We start from the raw sequence: 23,408 nt of genomic DNA on the forward strand, positions 1-23,408 counted from the left end.
TAGACCAAACAGAGGAGTCGTGCTGCTTCTATGAGGGTTAAAGAAAATCCCAGACGCTTGGCGTCTGGACCACAACCTATTCTGTAGTTCCCCAGAGGAATCAAATATGTCTGGTCCGCCGGGAGATCCTAGGACAGGATAAGCATGATCCCTCCACACTTCACACTTTTTCGTTCTTTTTTTTTCACCCTCCACACATTAACGGCAAAACTTACTTGAGAAACACCATGGCAAGTGTTTATAATGACAAGAGGACAAGGTATAATTTACATAGTAACAGATGTTTGTAGTTAGGAAATAAATGTCTTTTTATGTTTAGGCTGGTCAGTTTGTTCTTTCAGGCGTTTCACGTGGAAGAACATACGACCTTAACAATCAAAGTAAATCAGAAAAAAAGATGAGAAAATAGCAGATGTTTTAATTAAAGTCTTTTGTGCAACAGCTTTAGGTATAAAAAAAATTTCTTCAAATAATTTCCTAGGTGTCACTCAGAAGCATCCTTGCTGTCTGTAACAGAATGTGCTGGAGTCCTTCCAATAAAATTATAGAGTAATTTAAAATATATATTATACTTTCACAATTATTGTAAATCACTCAATAGTTTGTAGCATGTTAATGGAGTAAAAGAGAGATAAAAGGCAGTCCACATTCATATTTGCAAGATAAATTTACTTCAGAAGTCAACTGAATTCCTTGCTCATGTTCTAAGTATAGCCATTGTGATAAGACCTGAAAGAAAAAAAAAATTGCAGAACAGTTAAAGCCATGCATTTTACAAAATCTTCCATGTTCAATAAGCAATTGTTTAGATCTCGATGAGCAAATAAAATACAGCACACAGACAGGCACTCTACCAAGAATTCAAAGTCAGTTTGAATTTAGTTGATATTATACAGAAGAAATCCAATTTATAACAATGGGCAGTCACTGGATAGATTTAATTAAATCACTAATGTCTGGCCATACCTAATTTTTTAACCATCAAATACACCTCCCACTTGATCCAGTCACATCAGCTATAAGAATAGCAGACGTGGCATTTTAAAGTGTCAGTAAAGCCAGCCAACTTCATCAACAAAAACATGTCAAACCTATTTGTATCCCAGGGCTCTAGGACCACAGAGAGACACAGTATTCCTTCTGGGCTTGTCTCTTTCGAAGAGACTCCATACATAAAACCGTAAAAATTTAATCATGTAAGAATACGCTCAGTCCTAAATAAGTGGTTAAAAAAAAAAAGTGAGTGATAAAGTACAGAGGAGAACAATCACGTAAGACCAGGGCAGTCAGAAAAGATGCCCCAAAAGGTAAAGCTGAAATAAGCCTAAACGACGGACAGGAATGATAAAGAACGAGGAGATCAGCAGGCATTTCAGGCGCAGGGATGGCAAAGCGAGACAAGGAGCTTGACCGGACTCCCCATGAGCTTTTTGAGGTCCCTAACGAACCTCCCAGGCTGTGATCAAGGATTTACAGAGGGAATCAGCGAGATGAGATCGGCTCAAAGAGGTCTCAGGGTGGAGAGCCTCAGATGCCCAACTACGGAGTCATACTTCTTTCTGGCCTATGGGGCATCCCTGACGGCTCCCGAGTAGGGAGTGGCAGGGGAGAAACCAAGCCAGAATGGAAATTCATCTGCCAGCAATGCAATGGAGCATTTGGCAGGGGGGTTAAAATAGCGGATTGGGGGGGTGCGAATAGGAAGAGAAGAGGCACAGATGGAAGGTAGTAAGTCAACTGAGAAGACAATTTTGAAATTTAAGGGGAGCATAGGGGCGCCTGGGTGGCTCAGTGGGTTAAGCGTCTGCCTTTGGCTCAGGTCATGATCCCAGGGGCCTGGACTGAGCCCCGTGGGGCTCCCTGCTCAGTGGGGAGTCTGATTCTCCCTCTCCCTCTGCCTCTCCCCCCTGCTCGTGCACACTCTCTCCGTCAAATAAATAAGTAAAATCTTTAAAAATAATAAAAATTTAAAAAGAGAGCATACCAAGGAGTACTGAGAGAATACTGAAAAGAGTTGGCCTCTCAGAAGAGGTGACAGGAGACTACAAAGACAGTCAGTCATGACTGGAACCCTAATCCCTGACACATGGCAGGGACTGAGTCACTGTTTGTTCACTTTAACTAATTACAAGATTTCAAGCGAGGATAACTGAAAGAAAATCTGGGAACTGGTTTAAAGGGAAAGGTTCACAGTGTTAAACAAGGCTGCACTGTTCACCTTTTATCACTGTATGCGCTTTGTCTTGGTGTTTCCCAGAATCAATTCCTAGAAGTAGAAAATGCTGGATCGTGCAATATACGCATTTTACATTTTATACACACTTTATACCACCGCAATTCAGCAAAATGAAAACAACTGGCTACGCTTTAGGTGCAAGATCCATAAGCTACAAAGAACTCATTGTAGGGGGCCTGGCTGGCTTAGTCAGTAAAGCATGTGACTTTTGATCTTGGGGTCGTGAGTTCGAGCCCCACGGGTGTAGACAGGACTTAAATAAATACATTTAAAAAGAAAAAAAAAAGAGAGAATGAAACATAAGGCAAAAATTAAATCTTAAAATGCACTTTACCTCAACACGTGCTTTTGAAGCAATCTTAACTGTTTCTCTAAACAAACAAACAAACATAACAAGCAAAAAACAAAAAACAAAAGCAAAAAAAACCCTAAACCAGCACCAGTACCGCCATTACCCGTACCCACGTAAGACCACCACGACCACCTCCAGGCCTACACACGCCCCACACATGTCCCACACGCAGCTTCGGTACACTTACCTAAGATATAAGCAGCCACTAATTTCTGATTCACACTTAAGTGGAGGTAGAGAGGCGCGAGCGATTCCACATCCCCCAGCGTAGGAAGCATCAAAGCTGCAATGCACACCACTCCCAGGAAGACGGCTAGTAAGCTAGGTCCTGAGGAGACAGCTCTGTTCTCTGTAAGAAGACAAAAACTCCTGAGTCTGCTTCTAAAAATGCCCCAAGACCAAAGTTCATTTGCATATACTGTCTACCACTCACCAGGATGCAGGTTTTGTCTTACTTCTCTGACTATTTGCCCATCATTTCCATGCCATAGGAACGTATCTGCTGGATTTATCTGGAGGCCCATAACTTCTCTGAGTCATTACAGAATGGAATGTTGAAACGGCATTGTGAGGTAGCAAGTTCCTACTGAGAGGTCACCACCCCTACCCTCCCCCCACCTCACCCCAATGAGTAGGAAGAATTCAAGCAAGAAGCTTGTGTATATGTTTATCAAATATACAAGCAGAATTTGTAAAGAACGGGCTAGAAATAGAAATTGAAGTTCTGATAGTTTCTTCCTGGACCCCAATGGGTGGCTTCTGTCTTCCGCCATTTTGGAGCCTGCTGCCTTCTGAGAGCATCTGAGGCAGACAGGTTTGGTCCTAATAACCGTAGCATCCTGCTACTATTTTTGAAAATAGTTAAAAGCAGCAGAAAAGCACTACTTGAGGGTTTTAAAGCTAACTTTCAGGGCGCCAGGGTGGCTCAGCTCAATCATTAAGTGTCTGCCTTCAGCTCAGGTCATGATTCCAGGGTCCTAGGTTCGAGCCGGTGACAGGCTCCCTGCTCAGCAGAGAGCCTGTTTTTCCCTCTCCCTCTCCCCCCTGCTCGTGCTCTTCCTCTCTCGCTCTCTCAAAACACATAAAATCTTTAAAAAAAAAAAAAAAAGCTACCTGTGGAAACTCTTGTCCCCTGCTCTATTCCACTTAAACAGCAAAGAAGGAAGCAGAAACAATATCTGGCAAGTACTATGCTAAATGAAATAAACCAGTAACAGCAGGCCAAAGACTGCATGATTGCACTTAACATGAGGTATCTAAAAAACAGTCAAACTCAGAATCAGAGAGAAGAACAGTGATTACCAGGGACCGGGGGGTATGCTGAAATCGGGAGTTACTAATCACGGGCATAAAGTCTCAATTAAGCAAGACCAGTATGTTCTAGAGCCCTGCTGTACAACGCCATGCCTACAGTTAACAATACTGTATTGTACACGTGAACATTTGTGAGTGGGGCAGATTCTGTGTTAAGTGTTCTTACTACAATAAAAGAAAATGTTAAAAACATTATCAGGCCTGCTATCCCACAGCGCTCGCCGTATGTGTGCTATATTCATACCCGTATTTTTAAGAAACCCGGTAACAGCATATTCTGTCATACAGCTTTTCCCACTACCCTTCTTTCATTAAAAGGAATAGCCAACAGCAACACAATCTTGTGTTTTATTAATGAAATAACACTGTTCATTTTATTATTAAATGCAGCTTTTCTAAATTATTAATACCTTAGCTGTTGTGCGAAGTTTAATTGAGCCTTGCCAAAGCCAGAGAGGTGAAAACAAATTCAAATTTTATAGTGATTATTGCTTGAGACAAAACAACAGCACAAACACCTAAAAACAAGTCTTATTTTAGTGAGTAAATGAAGCATCTTTGCATTTATATTTGCTGCAGAGATAAGCGTTAAGGCAAACATTTACTTGTGACTACTACCTTACTGGCTGAAGCACACAATAAAGAGAATTTCAAGGAATTTTCAGTATTTAGAGAAATTCCAAAGACATTTGCATCGATGCTTGAAATTTTTCAAAGAGGAAATGGCTTTTCTTCTGATACTCCAAGACTGTTGTAAAAATTTTATACAGCTATAGAAAACATAAAGGTTTCTTATCAGTCTCACCGTCCTAGAGAGAACCCTGTTAAACAGCTTGGTACAGAAACTTTCAGATTTTACAAACAGTCACATAAACATGTAAAAAAAATTTTTTTAACATAAATGAGACCATAATATGCATACTGTTCCATAACTGTTTTTTCCTCTCAGAAATATATATGAGCCTCTTTCTGCGTCAATGTATAATCATCTATCATTCTATCAGGTCCTCGTAAAAAAAAAAATGCCTGCCTGGCATCGCACCTTATGATTATTCATAATTTAATCCAATCCCCAACTGATGGACTTTTAGGTCATTTTCCATCTTTTATTATTATAAACAATAATAGAGTGTAATTTTCTTAAGCCAGAGGGCACGGACTCAAAACATTGCATAGACATAGCAGTTCATTAGTAATGTAATTAAGACAAACCCAGTAAGATTCAGCTGCATCTTTTCAAAACAACTTTTTAATAACCTGGGCTTTGGTATTTTGTTAAAGTATGCTCTGTGGGTTTCTCTTAAATTTCTGTTAAATTAAAAAAAATATATATATATATATAAATGTACTTAGGCACATAGACATGGTCTGGAAAATAACACGGAACACTTATATAAGCAGATTTGTTAAGTGTGTGGGATTGTAGGTGCTGTTTTCCTTTTTGAATGTTACTGCTATGTCTTTTATAGTACAATCAACTCGAGAAGAAATTTCTCATTTTCCTGCCTTTAGATACATTTATAAAAATACATTTATAAAATCTGAATCTTTCACGATCTAGCCTCTTGACCATTTTCTGACAAGTTCACAGAACCTCACAACACTGTCTAATAATCATTTCTCTAAAGAGGTGCAAAAATGACATTTCAAAACATCCCCCCAAACAATCTCGATTCGTTTCAACATTTTAGTTCAGAGACACTTAATGAAAAACCACAGAATTTTACATACTGGAAACCACACATAATTTACTATTCATTTAACAGAAGTGACAAATACCACTTTGTCCACATAGACTAAATCAGGCACCATTAGTACTCTATTAAAGAAGACAACTTTCCTCAGTTTCCTGCCACGTGATCAGAAACATGGGGGTAACTCCCGGCAAACTGGACATGGAAACCTTGTAAGACAAAGCAAAGCAATCCAACAGACCCTACTGGATGAGAAGTCCAGCCCTCCTTGTGAAACCCACGCACACACTAGTCTGCGTTGGGCACTCCGCCTATGGCCGAGGACGTGAGACTTGAGGAGACAAGGTGCCTGCCTTCATTGAGCTTCCTGACAGGGCTGGCTTAGAGAGGTTTTTTCCCCAAAACAGAAATCACCTCATTCATCTACCTACTTCGACTTTACAGTTAGAAGAATTCTCTAATAGAATTCGGATGCCAAAGGTTCACTGTCCAAGGAAAGTAAGAATAAAATGCTCAATTTATACACACTGTAATTATTTAGCCTTTTAGGACGATTTTCACCTGAATTCTAGTAAGTTTTAAAATAAAGGAAAAAAATATATAAAACTAAACTTTCAATCCTTATTATTGGGGGGAGGGGCTATTACACTGGTCTGTTACATACAGGAATGAGCCAATGGCCATTTTCCTTTAAATTACGAATTTAACATCAAAAACCAAATACTCATTACATGACTTTTCTTATTCTAGAGGAGGCATCTTAAAGGGGGATCTTGCATTTCCATAAACTTGTATAAGCCAACTTCACAATACTGATTGGAAATCAAAGTGACATTTACCAGAGACTCTCTTTCAGCTTCAAAAGATGAAAATCTGGTCCTATTGGTCAATAACAGTTGCTGAGAAGAAGCAATCTACTGGCTACTAGCTAGTCCCTAGTCTTGGTGTCACCAGAAAATCTGGGCACTCCGTACATGGACAGAGAAGACTCTTGCCCACAGTAAATCAAAGAGGCATGACTCCCTGTTTTATCCAAATAAACACTGTAAGATGAACAAACTGATAGGGATCTGTGAATTAATGTAATGACAAGTAGATTTGTTTTTAATTCCTCATAGACAATGTTGCAATTTCAAGGACAGCTGCTATCACATTCATATATCACTATCAAAAAGTTTCCATGTTTTTCTATGGAAAATTTTATCTTCCTCCTCTTATAATGGGGTTGGAAGGAAATAATGAGACGTTAAGAGGGAGGAGGAATGACGTCCAAAGAGTTGAATATGAGGATAGTGTCAATGTTGAAAGAATATATCATAACACTTCTGAATATCTAAGCTGGAAGGAAATGAGGAATGGAGAGGGATTCAATTAATAGCCCACAGGGGATATTATAATCTACTTAGTTTAATTAACTTCAACTTTAATGAGATTTTTTTTTTTCAAAATAATATGAACAGTGCACCAAGCTTGGCCTATTGCCAAACACAATCTCTCTCCTTCTTCGAACTAATTAAATGAGAAAGGATAAAAAAGTCACAGAAACAAAAGTATATAATTGCCAAATTGTGCTAGCCTTCAAAAGTACAGGGGGCTGCATTCTCGGGTCGACACACTTCACAGGAGATAGCAACACTCGCCCTCTCCTTACAGCCTCGGCGGCCGAGAGCTTCTCTGCCCATTTCAAGTCCAACTCTAAGCCTCTTGCTTGATTTTAGGTACCTGATCTCTAGTTTGGTTCCGTTTTGAAGTAGTTAATTAGGTGGAAAGTGGCAGATCATTTTTCTAGTAATGATTCTTAGCTCCCTGATGATTTTCCAGTTAGAAATGCGTTAAGAGCACCAACGGGCTTTAAAAGCAACCCCAAAACTACCTGGTTGAAAGGACTGCTCAAAAAATAAACTTTCGGTTAAATGTTCCTTTATCCTTTTTTCCTCTTCTTCCTTCTGTTGTTCTTTTGCAGATGGGAGAAGAATAGCCACAACCTCTTTCCTTCCTAAAGCCTTCCTCTGGCTTTGCTCGGAAACTTGGAGGCGGAACTTGTCTTTTACGCCATAGTGACAGGATTGAACATCTCTATGACGGATCACACTGAAAACATTAAAAAATAAATGCCGTTTAGGTTTCTGGGGGCCCGTCAAACAGAATTCAGCCTGAGATTTCATACAGGAGAATATTAACTAACTGTAACCAAATGCTCAAATATAAAGTTACTAATGATGCTTAAAAAAAAAAAGTCACAGCATAACCCAGAAGGAAATGGGTGATTCTAAAATACTTGATGAAAACACATACTCTACAAATAGAATAAAAGTCTAAAGTAAAAGAACGACAGGTAAAAAAAATTCCTTTGAGCAAGGACTTTTTTCCCTCCTTGAGATCTGCGGGCAGCAAGTTACCAAAGTCTCGTGGATTTCTACTGCCGCTTATTATTGTTCAAGTAACAAACCTCACCTAGACTCGAAACTGAAAGTCCGTGCTCGCAGGTAAAAACAAGCAATTGAATAAGTAAGTAACCAGTATGACCAATGCAACAGAAGGCTAACAATATACTTCTGTCTTCCTCTGAAAAGAGTATAAAGAACTCGCAATTTTCCGAGAGCGATCTACAATTCCATTTATCTTACTTCGTTCTTAATAGAGAACACAAACCAATTAGGTCAAAGATAATACATTTATTTGGCAAGAGACTGCATTTCTTTGGAATAGTCCTTGCTTATTATGTATTGAATGAAAATCAAACGAAACCTGTGAAAACACTTTCTCTAAAGGTGCATCGTTTTATGGCTACGGGAGGATGAAAATGTATTCAGGAGAAAACACTTCTGTGTCTCATTGTCATAGGTTTAAACAATTACAGTTTACTTGGTAGCTTAAATTAAGAGCTGGTCAATGAATCCATCTGGTCACAAGCTCTAAAGTGAAAATTAAATATGAACAGCTTGAACAAACAATCATTTATCTGACACTTAATTTCTGACGAAATTATCTGGAAGAGCTCAGATAACACACTTGCTTCCTGTTTGTAGAGATTAACTTCCAGGCTTATTAGCTGAATCATTTCAGATGAATTTACATTACCATTGTTCTGTGAATGTAGTATTACTAGTTTCCCAGATATCACTATAATAGGATGTTCCAAAGAAAGCTAAATTCCGTTATAGCTAGAGAAATTTAAAGGAATGAGTTAGAACTTGACCTTTATAAGCGATCCCACTATAACTACGAACACGACAATTGAGGAGATGTTCACGGAAATATTAACACACAAGTCAGCTGCAGCATCGTGAAATATTACTAAGGATTTGGTCAACCTGTTGAGAATCTTAGGGGCTTCTTAAAAATTGTGACAGACTGGGGCGCCTGGGTGGCTCAGTCGGTTAAGTGTTTGCCTTCAGCTCCGGTCCTGATCCCATCGTCCTGGGATCGAGTCCCCGGTCGGGCTCCTTGCTCAACGGGGAGTCTGCTTCTCCCTCTGCCTGCTCTGCCCGCCGCTCCCCCTGCTTGTGCTCTCTGACAAATACATAAATAAAATCTTTAAAAAAAATTGCGAGGGACCGGGGTGCCTGGGTGGCTCAGTCAGTTAAGCGTCTGCCTTCTGCTCAGGTCAGGATCTATTTCCGGGTCAGCTTCTCCCTCCCCCCACCCCCGGCTCATGAGCAGTCTCTCTCTCAAATAAACAAATAACCTTTAAAAAACAATAAATGAAATTTTAAAAAGAATTGTGAGAGACTAAAACTTCCAGCAAAAATTCAAGATGTAATAAATGCCTAAGTGGGAACGGCTTCAAGACGAGATCCTTTTCAAGTTTAACACATAAATATTAACACACTTGAAACATGTTACCAGGAAGGGATTTTGACTTACATATCCACACAACACTGAGGCTTTACTGCACCTGCAGCATCAGCGACAACATACTTATTTGGAGTAGTACACAAAACTGAAAGAAAAAGTCACAATGGCCATTAGTGTTTTTTAAAAATTAGTTTCTACAAGTAAACAATTAGTAGGGACTAGTTACAATCCATAAAAGAGACCTAGGAGACTCACCTTTGAACTTTAAGGCAAACTCATAGGGATTATACAGAGTCAACACTTGCTTATGTGTTGACTGGTCATCTGCATAAAATATTAGCTCCGTGGGAAACACAAAAACAGGAAGATTTCCTTCCACTAACTCTGGCTGTCTTTTTTGTTGATGCATTGGCACTGAATCCCCCTTGCTGCAGCTTCTGTTTTTAGTCTCAAATCTATTTTGGACTTTTCTTAAGTCAGTTAGTTAAAAACTCCAAAGCATTTTGGCAATCTAGAAAGAGAAGAAGAGAGAAGGAAATCAAATGATACCTGTTTTCATTTGCTGTCCCTCCAACCAAAAGCATGTTCAGCTTGCATTAAAATAGCTCCCCAAACCATTTAAATAGGCCTCTGGACTTTTCCTCGTGGCTTACTTACATAGCTTGTTCCAAACTATGCCAAGAAATTTACACATGCTCCTTTCACACTCAAGATTTCAACCTATGATAAATTACATAAATACTAGAATAAAGAAGTCTTTCTACCTTGGATTAATCACCCTGTTTCAAAGAGATAAGATCAAAGGGCCATCACTCTTTTTAAAACCTTGGATTTCTTAAAAAGTAGAATAAATTAAATATTGTCACAATTGATCTTATGTGAGCTACTCAGAATTCTCAAAGGCTAAAAAAAAAACAACAACAACAACAAAGTAAGTTTCCATGAGTTAAGGGAGAAAAACATGAGACTTACTTTTACACTCATTTCAACAATGCCTTAGTTACTGCCTTCTGGGAGCACGGGTGGGAGAGTTCTTTTTGTCCTTTTTTCTACCAAAAACCCAAGACAAGCAAAAATGTCTTGAAAGGAAGCCGAATATCTAAACTTGTTAAGGAGTCCTTGGGAGTTTTCTATGAAAATTCCAAGTCAGTCCGTAGGCAAGTGGCTCTGTGCCTTCCCCTCCTACATCAAGTACACAGGCTTCAGGAGAACTATTTTCTTCCAGCTTAGAGACCTTTTGGATTCTTTGTGGAGTTCTTGAATATGTTGTAAATAGCTGGAGCTAGCAGGAGTCTGACAGGTGTGATGTTGCTGTGTTTATTTCCTAGTCTAATTTTAATCAACAACATTCTTATTTAGCGAGCATCCTACGAATGTGGCTTCTGAAAATGCAAAGCTAAAACAACACGATCCGAGAAAATGTCTGATTTCCACTCTGTAGATGACACCTTTAAAATAGGCCATAAACCATTTTCTACTTTGTGTTCAAGTTCCCACACCTTCAAAGAGCAATATAACACAAGACTGAACTGTTTGGTTTTACCAGCTATCAGGGGCTGGTGTGTGACTCTGCTTGAGGCCCTCCCAGCTTTTATCAAGTAAGATACTGTATAATCACATATGCGAATTTTTATTTTCTTTCAGCTGAACACCTGTTATAAGCCAGGAACTATGTCAAGAGCTGTGCGGTGATACGAAGATGAATTATCCACAGGCCCTGCCCTCGAAAGACTCAAATTGAGGGGCGCCTGGGGGGCACAGTCGGTTTAGGGACCGACTCTTGGTTTTGGCTCGGGTCACAATCTCAGGGTCGTAAGATCGAGCCCCGTGTCAGGCTCCGTGCTCAGTACGGCATCTGCTTGAGGTTCTCTCTCTCCCTCTCCCCCTGCTTGTGCTCTCTCTAAATAATAAAATCTTTAAAAAAAGACTCAAATCTAACTGACAAAACAATATTTAAGCTACCTCTATTATAATGCAGACCATTATATATAAAGTGCTAGGGAATTAGAAGATGACATGAATAATTCTACCTGGAAGACAGGCAAGGAGATGACATTTGAGGTAGTCTTGGAAGAAAAAAAAAAAAAGGCAGGAGCACCTGGGTGGCTTAGTCGGTGAAGCATCTGCCTTCGGCTCAGGTCGTGATCCCAGGGTCCTGGGATCGAGCCCCGCATCGGGCTCCCTGCTCAGCAGGGAGCCTGCTTCTCCCTCCCCAACACTGCTCATGCTCACTCACATGCTCTCTCTCAAGTAATTAAAACCTTTTTTTCTAAGATTTTATTTATTTATTTGACAGAGAAAGAGAGACAGTGAGAGAGGGAACACAAGCAGGGGGAGTGGGAGAGGGAGAAGCAGGCTTCCCACTGAGCAGGGAGCCCAATGCAGGGCTCGATCCAAGGACCCCGGGATCATGATCCGAGCCGAAGGCGGACGCTTAACGACTGAGCCACCCAGGCACCCCTCAAATAATTAAAATCTTAAAAAGAAAAAAGAAAAAAAAAAAGGCATATACTTCTGGGGGAGGGGCACAGGTAGGAAGGGCATTCTGACCAAGGGAACAGCATAAGCCAAGGCACAGAGATGTGAAGGTGAGGCACAACGCTGGCAAGATTATCACCCACAAGCTGTCCCGGATCATCACGTTACTTCCTATCCATGTATTTTACAGGACCCGTGCATGCAGCTCATGACAGTGTTGGGCTGGGGTTTGGGTTTTTTTGACCGAGCTACAAGGGCCTACTGACATTTTTATTAGTAATAACATGTAATATGTGTATTGTTCATAACAGATTGCAAACTTTTTATTAATTACATATACTGAATTAATTAAGACATGCAACGCTTTTAGCACTTACTGTAGGCCAGGCAATGTTCTAAGTGTTGGCTGTTGTTATTAAATTAGGAAGAGACAGAGACAAAGTCAGCAGGCCTCCCGCCTGCAGTCCAGCATTTCCACTCTAGCTAACGAACTCTCCACTGTAATACAATAAAACTAAGATCATTCTGAAGAGCATCTGATGGAATCATTCTGATTTTGAGTTTTTATTTGCCACATATTTCTTTCTTTTGCTAAGGGCCATACACATTTCTATCTGGATAATGTGCTCTCAGAAGTCTGGTATATTTTTCTCAACAGAAAGTAATTACCTCTATTACTTTCTTAGTAAGCTTGGCTATCAGAAACACAACATCCGAGTTTGCCATCACTAAATAGTATTCAACATCTCATTCTAAAACATTGTTAGGATGGGAATTTAGGGGCGCCTGGGTGGCTCAGTCAGGGAAGCGTCTGCCTTTGGCTCAGGTGATGATCTCGGGGTCCTGAGATCGAGGCCCGCATGGGGCTCCCTGCTCAGCTTCTCCCTCTCCCTCTAATCCTCCTCCCTGTTTGTGCTCTGTCTCAAATAAATAAATAAACGCTTTAAAAAAGAAAAAAAGGATGAGAATTTAGCTTAGGATAAAAGGTGGCATGGCATCTCTGATTCCTGGAAAACAATTTAGTCAATAAATGGTAAAACCGGGCATCCACCTAGGGAAAAAAAAAACTAAATTTATCCCCTATTCCTTACAAAAGTCCAAAACTTTATTAGGGTAAATTCCAAATGGATCAAAGTTTTAAATGTAGAAAAAGAAAACCGTAAAACACTAAGAAACCATGGGAAATCTTTGTTTTTCTTTTCTAATCTGAGGCTTTCTAACCACCAGAAACCAAAAAATATTCATAAATTTGACTATCTAAAAACTCTTAAAACGCTGCATGGCAAAAAAAAAAAACAAAAACAAAAACAACAACAACAAAAAAAAAACGCCTAGGCAAAGCCAATGAACTTTTTCAGTCACAGGCCAGGTCTAATTTCCCTACTAGATGTCGAGGAAATACAAATAATATGAAAAAGCACTCATCGTAAAAATGAGCAAATGCTACAATATTTTCTAGAAAAGGACAAACTGTTTTTAAACTTCCCAGAGGAGGGAGAACTGCACTCGCAAGAGAAACACAAACGAAAGCTGCACGTGTTATTACTCGCCAGATTGGCGAAAGTCAACAAGTCCGAGAGCAAGTGGTGGGAGGCACCAGGCACGTTCCTACCGGCTGTAAACTGGCACGCTGACTCCACCTGCCACAAGTAAACACACACGTCCTCGGACCTAGAGATTCTACCTCTAGGAATTCAGCGGCATAAATATCCCTCTTGGGTGAAATCCGTACGTGGAAGAGTTTTCATCCTCAGTACCGACGAGTAAATACAATGATTTATGGGAGGCACACAGAACAAAGCTTGGCACGCGACAAGCGTTAGCTGTTGTCAACAGTCAAAGAGTGGAAACAGCCCAAACTGTCCCTTCATAAGGGGGGTCATGAGATAAAGGAGGCCGGAGCCATTCGCTGGGAAGCCGGGAAGCCGTCAAGAAGAGGAAGCTCTGTGTCGTGTAGGTACGGACTGACGGTCAGGTGCAGTGCTACAGGTGCAGTGCTGCGTGAGAAAGGCAAGGTCAACGCGGAGTCGAATACGCCACACCTGCGTGGGAGAGAGAGGGTTCCCCGCCCCGCGGAAAAGACCTCCGGGAGGATGGCCAGGGCTGCCCCTGGAGAAACTAACTGAGCGGCTAGGGACAAGGGTGGAAGGGCAGTTTCCTCTGGATACCTTTTTGTATCTTTTGAATTCTGAACCTTATGAACACCTATTCAAGCGTTTTGGGGTGTGTGTGGGGTGTGTGTGTGTGTGTGTGTGTGTTTAAGTCGAATTAAATAACAACTCCTCCAGCGCCTAATTTGGAAAAGGTGCCAGTCTGGAAACTCAAGAAGGAATTTAGAAACAATGTGTGAAAAATCTCTGTTAATTGCATTTTCCAATTCATGATCTGTTAATAACATGGAAAGCCTAAAACGATGTGTTAAATGCCATGATTTCAATTTTTTAAAATCATTTTAGATGCAACAGAAACTCACTACAGTGAGAAAAACAAAGGTTTAAGAGGACTTGCAAACTGAGGGAAAGGTGCAACTTTTTGTTACCAAGGAGCATGACACGGTTTACAAAGCTGACTGGGAAGTCAAAATTAACCACACAGAACAAGCACTGAACTCGCTTCCAACCTTAAGGGGGAAGGTCGTTGGCACAAGTCAGAGTAGAAATTTCGCTAGCTTTCCATAATGGTTTTGTAGAGAATTCTTATTCTTTCCATTTTGAAGCTTTCTCTTTATGAGCTGAATACGTACACATTTCCCCAGGAATTGTGAATAAATAGACTGTCTATCCCCCGGTCACCGTTAATGACAGGTTTCATCCATTTTGTGCAGCTTATTCTTTCTTTTTGTATCCCTGTTCCCATGTCTCACTTATCTTGGCTAAGATATCAATCGCCTCCTGAACTCCAAATTAGCACCAGGTCACCGGAGCAATATTAGAGATTCTGCCCGCAAACGTAATGAACCGGGACACCTGCCTCTAATGGATGGTTTTCCGGAGACCAACACTTTCTCTTTGCTCCTGTCCGTACTGCAAAATGACAAAAGTGCAAACATTCTGGGGAGAGATTATATACTAAGCCAGTAAAACCTTACTCCAAATCGGTTTATGAGGTTGCTTTCCAAAAGTCGAACACACACCAAGTCAAAGAATGTGAGCTCCCAGCCCTTCTCATTTTACCTCTGAGGAAAGCAGGCCCAGGATAGTTAAAGGACTTACCCAAGGTCATACAAGGTGCCGGTGGCGGATCTCTGGTCTCCAGACTCACACTTCCCTATACGGTACCATTTCCTCCGTGTCTCATTTCAAAAGTCCTGCCTGTGATGCTGTCACACTGTCACACATGCCCTCGTCTCTAGAAAGGTCCCTGCTTTTCCAGGAGAGTTCTCAAAGGATGATCCAAAACTCAAGTCTTGATACATGTGCTTCCTTTTCAGTTTTTATAAAGAAAAACAATGGAGAGACAGTTTCACTTACTAAGATGGGCGTGCTTTCTTTTCCTGATTGTGAAAGACCTACGGCTGTCAGGAACTACCCATGACAGCATTAGTAACCAAAGTTTATTTCCTAGTCTACCTCTCCGGACACCAAAATGTCCCTTTCTTCAACACCTCCTTCAGATTTCCCCTTCGTGGTCCTCCTCTACTTTCTGATCTACATAATCTCGCTAATTTTATTACATTATCTCTTAACGTACTTACTGTAGTGACTGAATATTCAGACATTTGTTCTGTGTGGATTCATTTGGACTCCCCAGACTTCAAGCATCATGCCATATTGTTTTTCTGTGGGGTTTTTGGATTTTTTCTCATCCTACATAGACCCAAGCTCGGTGTTAGGCACTTAGCAGATACTGAGCTTATCGGCTTGCCTACAGGTGTTGACAAATAACGGTTTCCTCCATCAAGGAGCGCTCCCCTTCCTTGTGGCTGAACACACGTTGTCCGTGGAAGACAGGTAAAGGAGCCCAATTAAAGGGACAGTCAATCTATGGGAGCTGCTTACCATGGGTTGGGGTAAGTGGAGAACAGAGAAGCCGCACTCCCAGCTGCCGCTCCCCACCCCTCCCGTTTCCCCCTCATCATTAGCCCTGGCTCCTCAGTGCCCAGCTGGGCTTCAACGTAGCCCCACCTCCCAGGGACACAGTGCCGCTGGGAGCTGGTGATGCGGGAGCAGCCTTGTCCTTTCCCTCTGGACCAAAGGCACAGAAATGCAATCGTGAATGAAATTTCAAAGAGCGGCGCCTGGGTGGCTCAGTCGTTAAGCGTCTGCCTTCAGCTCAGGGCATGATCCTGGGGTCCTGGGATCGAGCCCCGCATCAGGCTCCTCTGCTGGGAGCCTGCTTCTTCCTCTCCCACTCCCCTTGGTTGTGTTCCCTCTCTCACTGGCTGTCTCTCTCTCTCTGTCAAATAAATAAATAAAATCTTTTAAAAAAAGAAAAGAAATTTCAAAGATGATCTTATGTGTGTGCACCACCTTGTGACCAGTTTGCAAACTACTCTCTCTCTCACACACACTCACACACACACACACGCGCGCACCTACACACATGAAGTCCTCACACTTTCCACCATCAGTCCAGGGAAACGAGGACCCCAAAATGTGATCATTTTCTGTTTCCCTCACTTTAGATTGACCATAAGAAGGAAGAGATCAGACTCCGAGATAAATGGGAGTTTCAATACCTTTGCTCACCACAGATTCAAAATGGAGATTTAAAACAGAAACAAAGCACTTTGAAAGCATATTGTCATTTGCCCTCCCCCCTGCCCTTTTTTTTTTTTTTTTTTTTTTTTGAAAAGGGNGGAAAGAGGCTGCAAGAAACTCAAATGAGATAAGTGGTCCTTGGGGATTCTGGTGCAGAAGGAGTTTCAAGCCTGAAACAGCTAAGGACATCTGAAGTCCAGATTCCCCAGAAACGGGTGACCCATCTGCTAGGTCACAGTGCACCAGCTCCTTACTGCCTCTCCCTACCTCTTGTGTTTACTCTGATTAGGGTTCCCAGCTCCACCTCCAGGCCAGCTCCCTTTTATCTGGGCACAAGGACTATCTCCTTCCTCCATACTCGGTGTGGTCTGCCAATGGCCAGTGAAATACTGAACAGTTAAGAGCAATAAGTTCTTCTGCTTTAGTCTCACTATTATTCAACCTTCCCATTTCATCGGCTCTGCTCTCTTCCTCTTTAAATCTCCAGTATGGTCTATTAGGATTTTTTAATGGCTGGTATAGTCCTAAAGTCAAGTCTTTCAGGGGCCGCCTGGGTGGCTCAGTCGATAGAGTGTCTGCCTTCAGCTCAGGTCATGATCCCAGGGTCCTGGGATCGTCCCGCATCGGGCTCCCTGCTCAGCGGGGAGCTTGCTTCTCCCTCTTCTGCTCCCCCTGCTTGTTCTCTGTCAAACAAATAAATAAAATCTTTAAAAAAAGTCAAGTCTTTCGCAAAGTTCTAATGTCCACTTTACAGGTTCAATCATTCATTGTGCAGTATTAGGCCTTTTGGTTTCTACACGTTTCCTAGGTTTTTCATGTAAATTGATGTCTTACCAATGGGACTGACCTGCTATAAATAAAGTGAAGACAGGCTATTATCTATTCAAGAAGGAAAAGTTGAGTAGTGTACATTTTAAGATTTAAAAAAAATAAGGATGCCCTCCAGCAGCATCAATTTTAAAAGCATTTTTCTTAAAACTAGTTATTTCCCATCTTTATTTTATAATATCTCAATGTCTTCAGGTATTTCAAGATGAATGTGCGATTCTCAAAGCAAAATCCGTATGAACTCATTATATGAAATACATGTTGTGGGATGCCTGGGTGGCTCAGTCGGTTAAGCATCTGCCTTCCGCTCAGGTCATGATCCCAGGGTCCTGGGCTCAAGCTCCACTTCAGGCTCCGTGCTCAGCGGGGAGCCTGCTTCTCCCTCTGCTTGCCGCTAACCCTTCTTGTGCTCTCTCTCACAAATGAATAAAATCTTAAATAAAATAAAATAAAAAATAAATACATATGTCGCTACCTATGGCCCTCTCCAGAGTTTCAGAATCACAAATTCATTCACGGAACATCAACTGGGCACTTATTATGTGCTAGGCCTTGTGCTGAGGAATATGGAGAAAAGATGAAAACATTGGGGCGCCTGGGTGGCACAGCGGTTGAGCGTCTGCCTTCGGCTCAGGGTGTGATCCCGGCGTTCTGGGATCGAGCCCCACATCAGGCTCCTCCGCTATGAGCCTGCTTCTTCCTCTCACACTCCCCCTGCTTGTGTTCCCTCTCTCGCTGGCTGTGTCTGTCAAATAAATAAATAAAATCTTTAAAAAAAAAAGATGAAAACATTGTCTCAGCCCTTGAAAAACTCAGTCTAGCAGGAAAAACAGATATACATGGTAATTAGGATACGATGTGACAAGTGTTAAAATGCTGGTAGATAAAAAAGCTCTAGGAGCATAAAGAAAGTGCCAGGCTGCCTTAAATAGGAGTTTGCAGTAGGAGTGGAGAGGGGGGTGAATTCCAGGAAGATGTGTAGAAGCATGAAAGGGACTCTTAAGATGAGCTCTGGCACTGCGTGTGGTTAAAAAATAGGCTGTATGGAGGAGTGGCGAGAGATGGTGAAAAACCCTGGAAGCCAAGTTCGGGGGTGGAGATTTGCTTCTGGGTGCCAGTGATTCTCAAAATGTGGTACCAGACCAGCAGCAGCAGCTTCACCTGGGAACTTGCTAGAAAAGCCAATTCTTGGGTCCCAGGCTAGACCTGCTGCCCCAGAAATCCTGGGGTTGGGGCCCAGTCATCTGTGTTTTCACAAACCCTCCAGATGATTCTAAAGCATACTGCACTCTGAGAACCACTGCGATGGGGAACCTCTGAAGGGTCTTACGCGAAGAAGGGACCGGAAGTAGGAATCTCATTGTTGCTGCCCAGTTAAGTGCAACACCCGACTCCAGAGGAGTGACAGGGAACAACCAAGTCACCTTTGAATCAACGTGGCATGAAGAGGTGAGGGCCTAGATGAAGGCAGCAGGAATGGAGAGGAAACCAATTTTAGAGCTGTTTTACAGGTGGCCCAGATTCAATCAAGTGACAGGATCTATCCATACAGAGGTGTGACTGCAAGGGTTTTCACATAAAAGCTGTAACCTTGTCGAAGGTAACAACCACTAGGTGTTTTAAGAAAGGAGTGTTCCACATGGTCCCTAGAAAGAGGGGAGAGATGGAGCACCACGTCTGTGTTTCCATAGTGTCAGAAGCAAAGGGAACCCCAGGCTTATCCACGAATCTTCTGGTCAGCTTGGCAGTTTGACTTCTCACGGAAGTTAGTCAACTGGCGCTCATATTAACATAAAAATCTTTTGTGAGTTTGGTTAGTGTCAATCAGTCCTTGAGACTGACGATTTCGGGATGTGCTGGCAAAATTAAAGCTCAAATGCTGCAGAGTGGGAAAAGGGCACTGGTCCTGGGGATCTAACCAACGCACTGCCAAGGCAAGACCCTGCTAGAGCCTTCTTCTCATCCTAACTCATCAATGGTCACACAGCCCACTTAATTCAGGAAGAAGCTGGGATGAATGAAAGAATCACTCCAGGGGCGCCTGGGTGGCTCAGCCGTTAAGCATCTGCCTTCGGCTCAGGTGATGATCCCAGAGGCCTGGGATCGAGCCCCGCATCGGGCTCCCCGCTCGGCAGGAAGCCTGCTTCTCCCTCTCACACTCCCCTTGCTTGTGTTCCCTCTCTTGCTGTCTCTGTCAAATAAATAAATAAAATCTTAAAAACAACAAAAAAAGAATCACTCTGTACTATGCCCTGAAGGGTAAGAAAGTCGGGTGTAACTGTTCTAATTTTGGAGGCAGGATTTAGCTGAGGCAATCTTCAATTTCCTGATCAAGAGGACGGAGGGGCCCAGGTCAACCCATATGGCTAATTTACCTAATGAGAATTCTGCAGAGCACAATCCTTATTCCTCTTTGGATTCTGGCTAGCCTGTTATGGACTGCACGTTCTTCCGGCTGACACCAACAACTGGACTTATTTAACCATCTCATTTTGTCCAAGAGTAGTTCCCAATCAAAAACTGCACTATTTTACAGAATTGGAGAGCTATAAGGGACCGTGGAGATTAAAACAAACTTTTATATTATAGATGAGGAAACAGAAGGCCTCAAACAGTAAATCACTTCATCTATTTATTGTAGGGCAAGATTCTCTAGAATATTCCAAGGTGGCAAAACAAGAAACAGAGCAACACAGATCATCTGCCCATTTAAATTTCAGACAATATTTAAAATTCCTCTATTTTCCATCTTAAACATGCTAAAAACAGAAAAAGAAGAGTAGCAAATTACTTACTTTATTGGGCTACTAGAGGATGGGGAAGCTTTTCTTGTAGTTTCTTAATTGTTTTTCAGGAATTAGAGTAAGGGGCACCTGGGTGGCTCAGTCCTCTAAGCGTTTGGCTCTTGCTTTTGGCTCAGGTCATGATCTCAGGGTCATGAGATCGAGCCCCACCTCGGGCTCCATGCTGAGTGTGGAGCCTGCTTAAGATTCTCTTCCTCTCCCTCTCCCCCCACCCTCTCAAAAAAAAAAAAAAGAAATTAGAATTAAATGTCAAAGCTTCAGGAGAAAACAATTAAAAATAAAAAATTGGGGAAGAAAATGTGCACGAACAATTTAGGGGTAGACACATGCATTATTTTATAAGCTATTTGTTCTGTTTTTGGTCCTCACCTACAAAGGGGTAACTTTATACTGAGTATTGTCCATTACATCTAATTATATATTACATGTAAAGGGAATCTGTCACCACCATCCCTTACAGACTTGAGAAACTCCAAATTTTCAAATATCCTGGTATTTGAGTAAACCTTTTATTTTGAAAGTTCTAGAAATGCTTCAAAAACTATTTTAATCTTGTATCCTGTTTGAATACGTAGACGTGAACAACTTGAAAGGCACATTTGGCCCCATTTCCTGTTTTCCAAACTTCCCATTGCTTTCTACCACATATATATGTAATCTAGAAGTTGGTGTCCACTCCCTGGTCAATATCCTGTATACAGCATTTTATAGGCAGATTTCCAAGCACTTAAAGGAAACATGGACAAGATTTCCATCAGCAAGAATATTTTAAATTCCAGGTGTGCCCTGGCTGAAACAGTAGACTTTCCCCCTTCTCTCTGGAATTCACATTAAGAACGCAATGCATTCCGATAGAACAGGACTGCTTTTTAGGCAAGATCCAAAGCATCCCATTGTCCAGGTCTGCGTCCATCTCTTTATCTCCCTCAAAGGTCAAAAATCTGGGATCGCTTTCATTTAATATGTTGCCCTCTCGCTCCCCGAGGTGAGGTCTCTTGGATTCTACTGGGGCAGAAAAGCAACTTCAATCCCGAGAGGGCAGATGTCACTTAACTTTACCCGGAGGGGAAACCGCGGAACATGAAACAAGGGCTGGAGGGCAGGAGAGGGAGTGTGAAACGGTCCGTCCTAGGACTGGAGCTCCACCTGACTGGGGCCCAGCCTTCCCAGCCTTCGTCCCCACACCGGCCGGCTCCATGTGAAACCGGTCATGTGAGCCTGTTTACAGCCGAGCAGCTGGTGCAACCATCAGGATCCGTGCAGAGGTCCAGGAAGGGGGACGGATGCAGGCCACGTACCCCCTCCACCCCCGGCCACTATTCCACGAAGGCGTTCGCTCTCCCTGTCTGCCTCGCCACCCCACTTTCACCACCCTCCAGCCATCCCGGGACGCCTCGCTCCAGCCCCGCCGATTTCCTTCCAGTTGCTCGCCGGGGCGGGGTGGGGGACGGCTGGGTTGGGGGAAGAAGTGAGGGCGAGGACGGTGTCACCCCGAATGGAGGGTCAGCCTCCCTCCCCTATAGCCCTCCTCGCCACATCCGCCAAAGAGTTGTCCCTGGAGTCTCATCCCCGGGGCAACCGAACTCTGCCGGGCGGGCACCGGGACGATCCCGAGCCTGCTGCCTCCGCCCGGGCACGGGAAAGGCACGCACGGGCCGGCCGGACCCTGCGGCCGGGCTCCGCGGGCGGAGGGGCAGCTGACAGTCACAGATGGGGCAGAAAGCGCTCCATCTGCCCGCTCCCCACCTCCCACCCGCAGCCCGGCGCCGCCGAGCCCCGCCGTCAGTCACAGAGCCAAGCGCGGGGGCTGGGTACGGCTCAGTCCCTGCGCGGGGTCTCTCGGCAACGTAACTTCCACGTCTTCCCGAAGTCGGAGGAAGTGGGTGACGGGACGGTGGGGGGACTCTCACCTCGGCAACACCGGCTCCTCGGAAAGCAGCTGCGACTGCTCCTCCGGTCCTTTGTCAGCGTCTCTAGGCTGCACTGCCTGCTGGGATACGGGAGGACTCAAATGCCACCTCTCTCCGCCCTCGAGGATGAGCTGCGGTTGGGGGTGGGTGGGAAGAGGGAGAAGAGGTGGAGCCGGGGGCGGGGCCGGGACGGGGGCGGAGCCTCCTTCCTGCCACCTGGCCTTTCGGGTTTCTTGCTTCTCCGAGCTCCGAACTTCTTCCTGCAGTCCAGGACCTGTCCCTCCTCTCTCCTCTCCTCCCCTCCCCTCCCGCCGCCCTTGGAGGAGACCGGAGACCCTTACGGAGGGTCATCTCTCTCTTTGCACTTGTCGGGCAGTCACCTTCGATTCCCTCCCCCTCCTTCTTCCCCTAGGCGCGCGCGCGCACACACACACGCACACACACATACATACAGTGAGTACCTAAGGCTAGTTAATTCTACCACCGAGACACATCTTCTTAACCCCCTTTCTCCACTCCCCCCGCTGTGCTACGAGCACTGTGTAGGCCCCGTGACTTTTTGCTTGGGGCTCCGCAGTAGCCTCCTGGTTGGGCTCTCTGCTTCCACTCTTGCCTTTGCCCACACCATCTCCCAGACGGCAACCGGCAACCAGAGGGATGTCTGTAAGATGTACAGGTGACCTCTTACTTTGCTGCTTAAAACCTTTCAGTGTCTCAGAAGTGCCTGCAATCCCTCAGCATGGTATCAACGGTCCTCTGTAAACCTTTTCTGATGCACCCAATACTCTAACGCAATAAACTAGGCCTCCCTGGAGGACAGCGGGGCCCCCGGACCACGCTGCCTGCCCCAAATACTCGCCCTCGAAAGGAAGCTGCACTGTCGGTAATGTTCATAGGCCCCTTGAAATAGCATTAAAGATGGAATACTCAGAATTAAATGTCAATGCTGTTCAGAAAGGCAGAGTAAGGTGCGGCTGCCACAGCTTCCCTCCCTGCAAGTAGAAGGCCCAGAGAATTCTCCTCGACTGCCCCATACGAGCAATGGGCGGCCAGTAGATCTCCCTTGGGCTCGGGCTTCTGATGCCTTTGCTCATCGACTCCCTTCTCTGTCTTTGGAATACCTACCTGTCTTTTGAGGTCCAGTGGAAATGCTACTTCCTCCAGCAAACCTGTCAGGATCTTCCACGAGAACTAGTAACTCCAGCTCCGTCACCATAGAGCATTCCTTATTCTGCTCTGCAATTCTTCCTGACTTAGGTAATCACTAGCTGTGCATTAGGTCTTCCTTTCTCTC

The 23,408-nt window shown here is 43.5% G+C and overlaps 1 protein-coding gene across 3 annotated transcripts; it reads right to left on the reverse strand.

The window, feature by feature from the left end:
* Positions 1 to 264: 264 nt before the first annotated feature.
* On the reverse strand, positions 265 to 22,248 carry MOSPD1 (motile sperm domain containing 1). 3 transcript variants are annotated; one of them, XM_019799177.2, is made up of 7 exons: positions 22,115 to 22,238; positions 15,085 to 15,294; positions 9,650 to 9,905; positions 9,464 to 9,539; positions 7,470 to 7,687; positions 2,776 to 2,937; positions 265 to 729 (listed from the first exon to the last, which is right to left on the reverse strand). In XM_019799177.2, exons 3-7 carry the CDS (start codon positions 9,801 to 9,803, stop codon positions 698 to 700), a joined length of 642 nt encoding a protein of 213 aa, XP_019654736.2. In that variant the 5' UTR covers positions 9,804 to 9,905; positions 15,085 to 15,294; positions 22,115 to 22,238; the 3' UTR covers positions 265 to 697. The 3 variants fall into 3 exon arrangements, with proteins under 3 accessions (XP_019654736.2, XP_002918789.2, XP_019654737.2); XM_002918743.4 differs by lacking the exon at positions 15,085 to 15,294 and having other exon boundaries at positions 22,115 to 22,248; XM_019799178.2 differs by lacking the exons at positions 15,085 to 15,294; positions 22,115 to 22,238 and adding an exon at positions 20,196 to 20,359.
* Between the last annotated feature and the right edge of the window lie 1,160 nt (positions 22,249 to 23,408).

Source organism: Ailuropoda melanoleuca, chromosome X, assembly GCF_002007445.2.
Source record: "Ailuropoda melanoleuca isolate Jingjing chromosome X, ASM200744v2, whole genome shotgun sequence".
Lineage (NCBI taxonomy): Eukaryota > Metazoa > Chordata > Mammalia > Carnivora > Ursidae > Ailuropoda > Ailuropoda melanoleuca.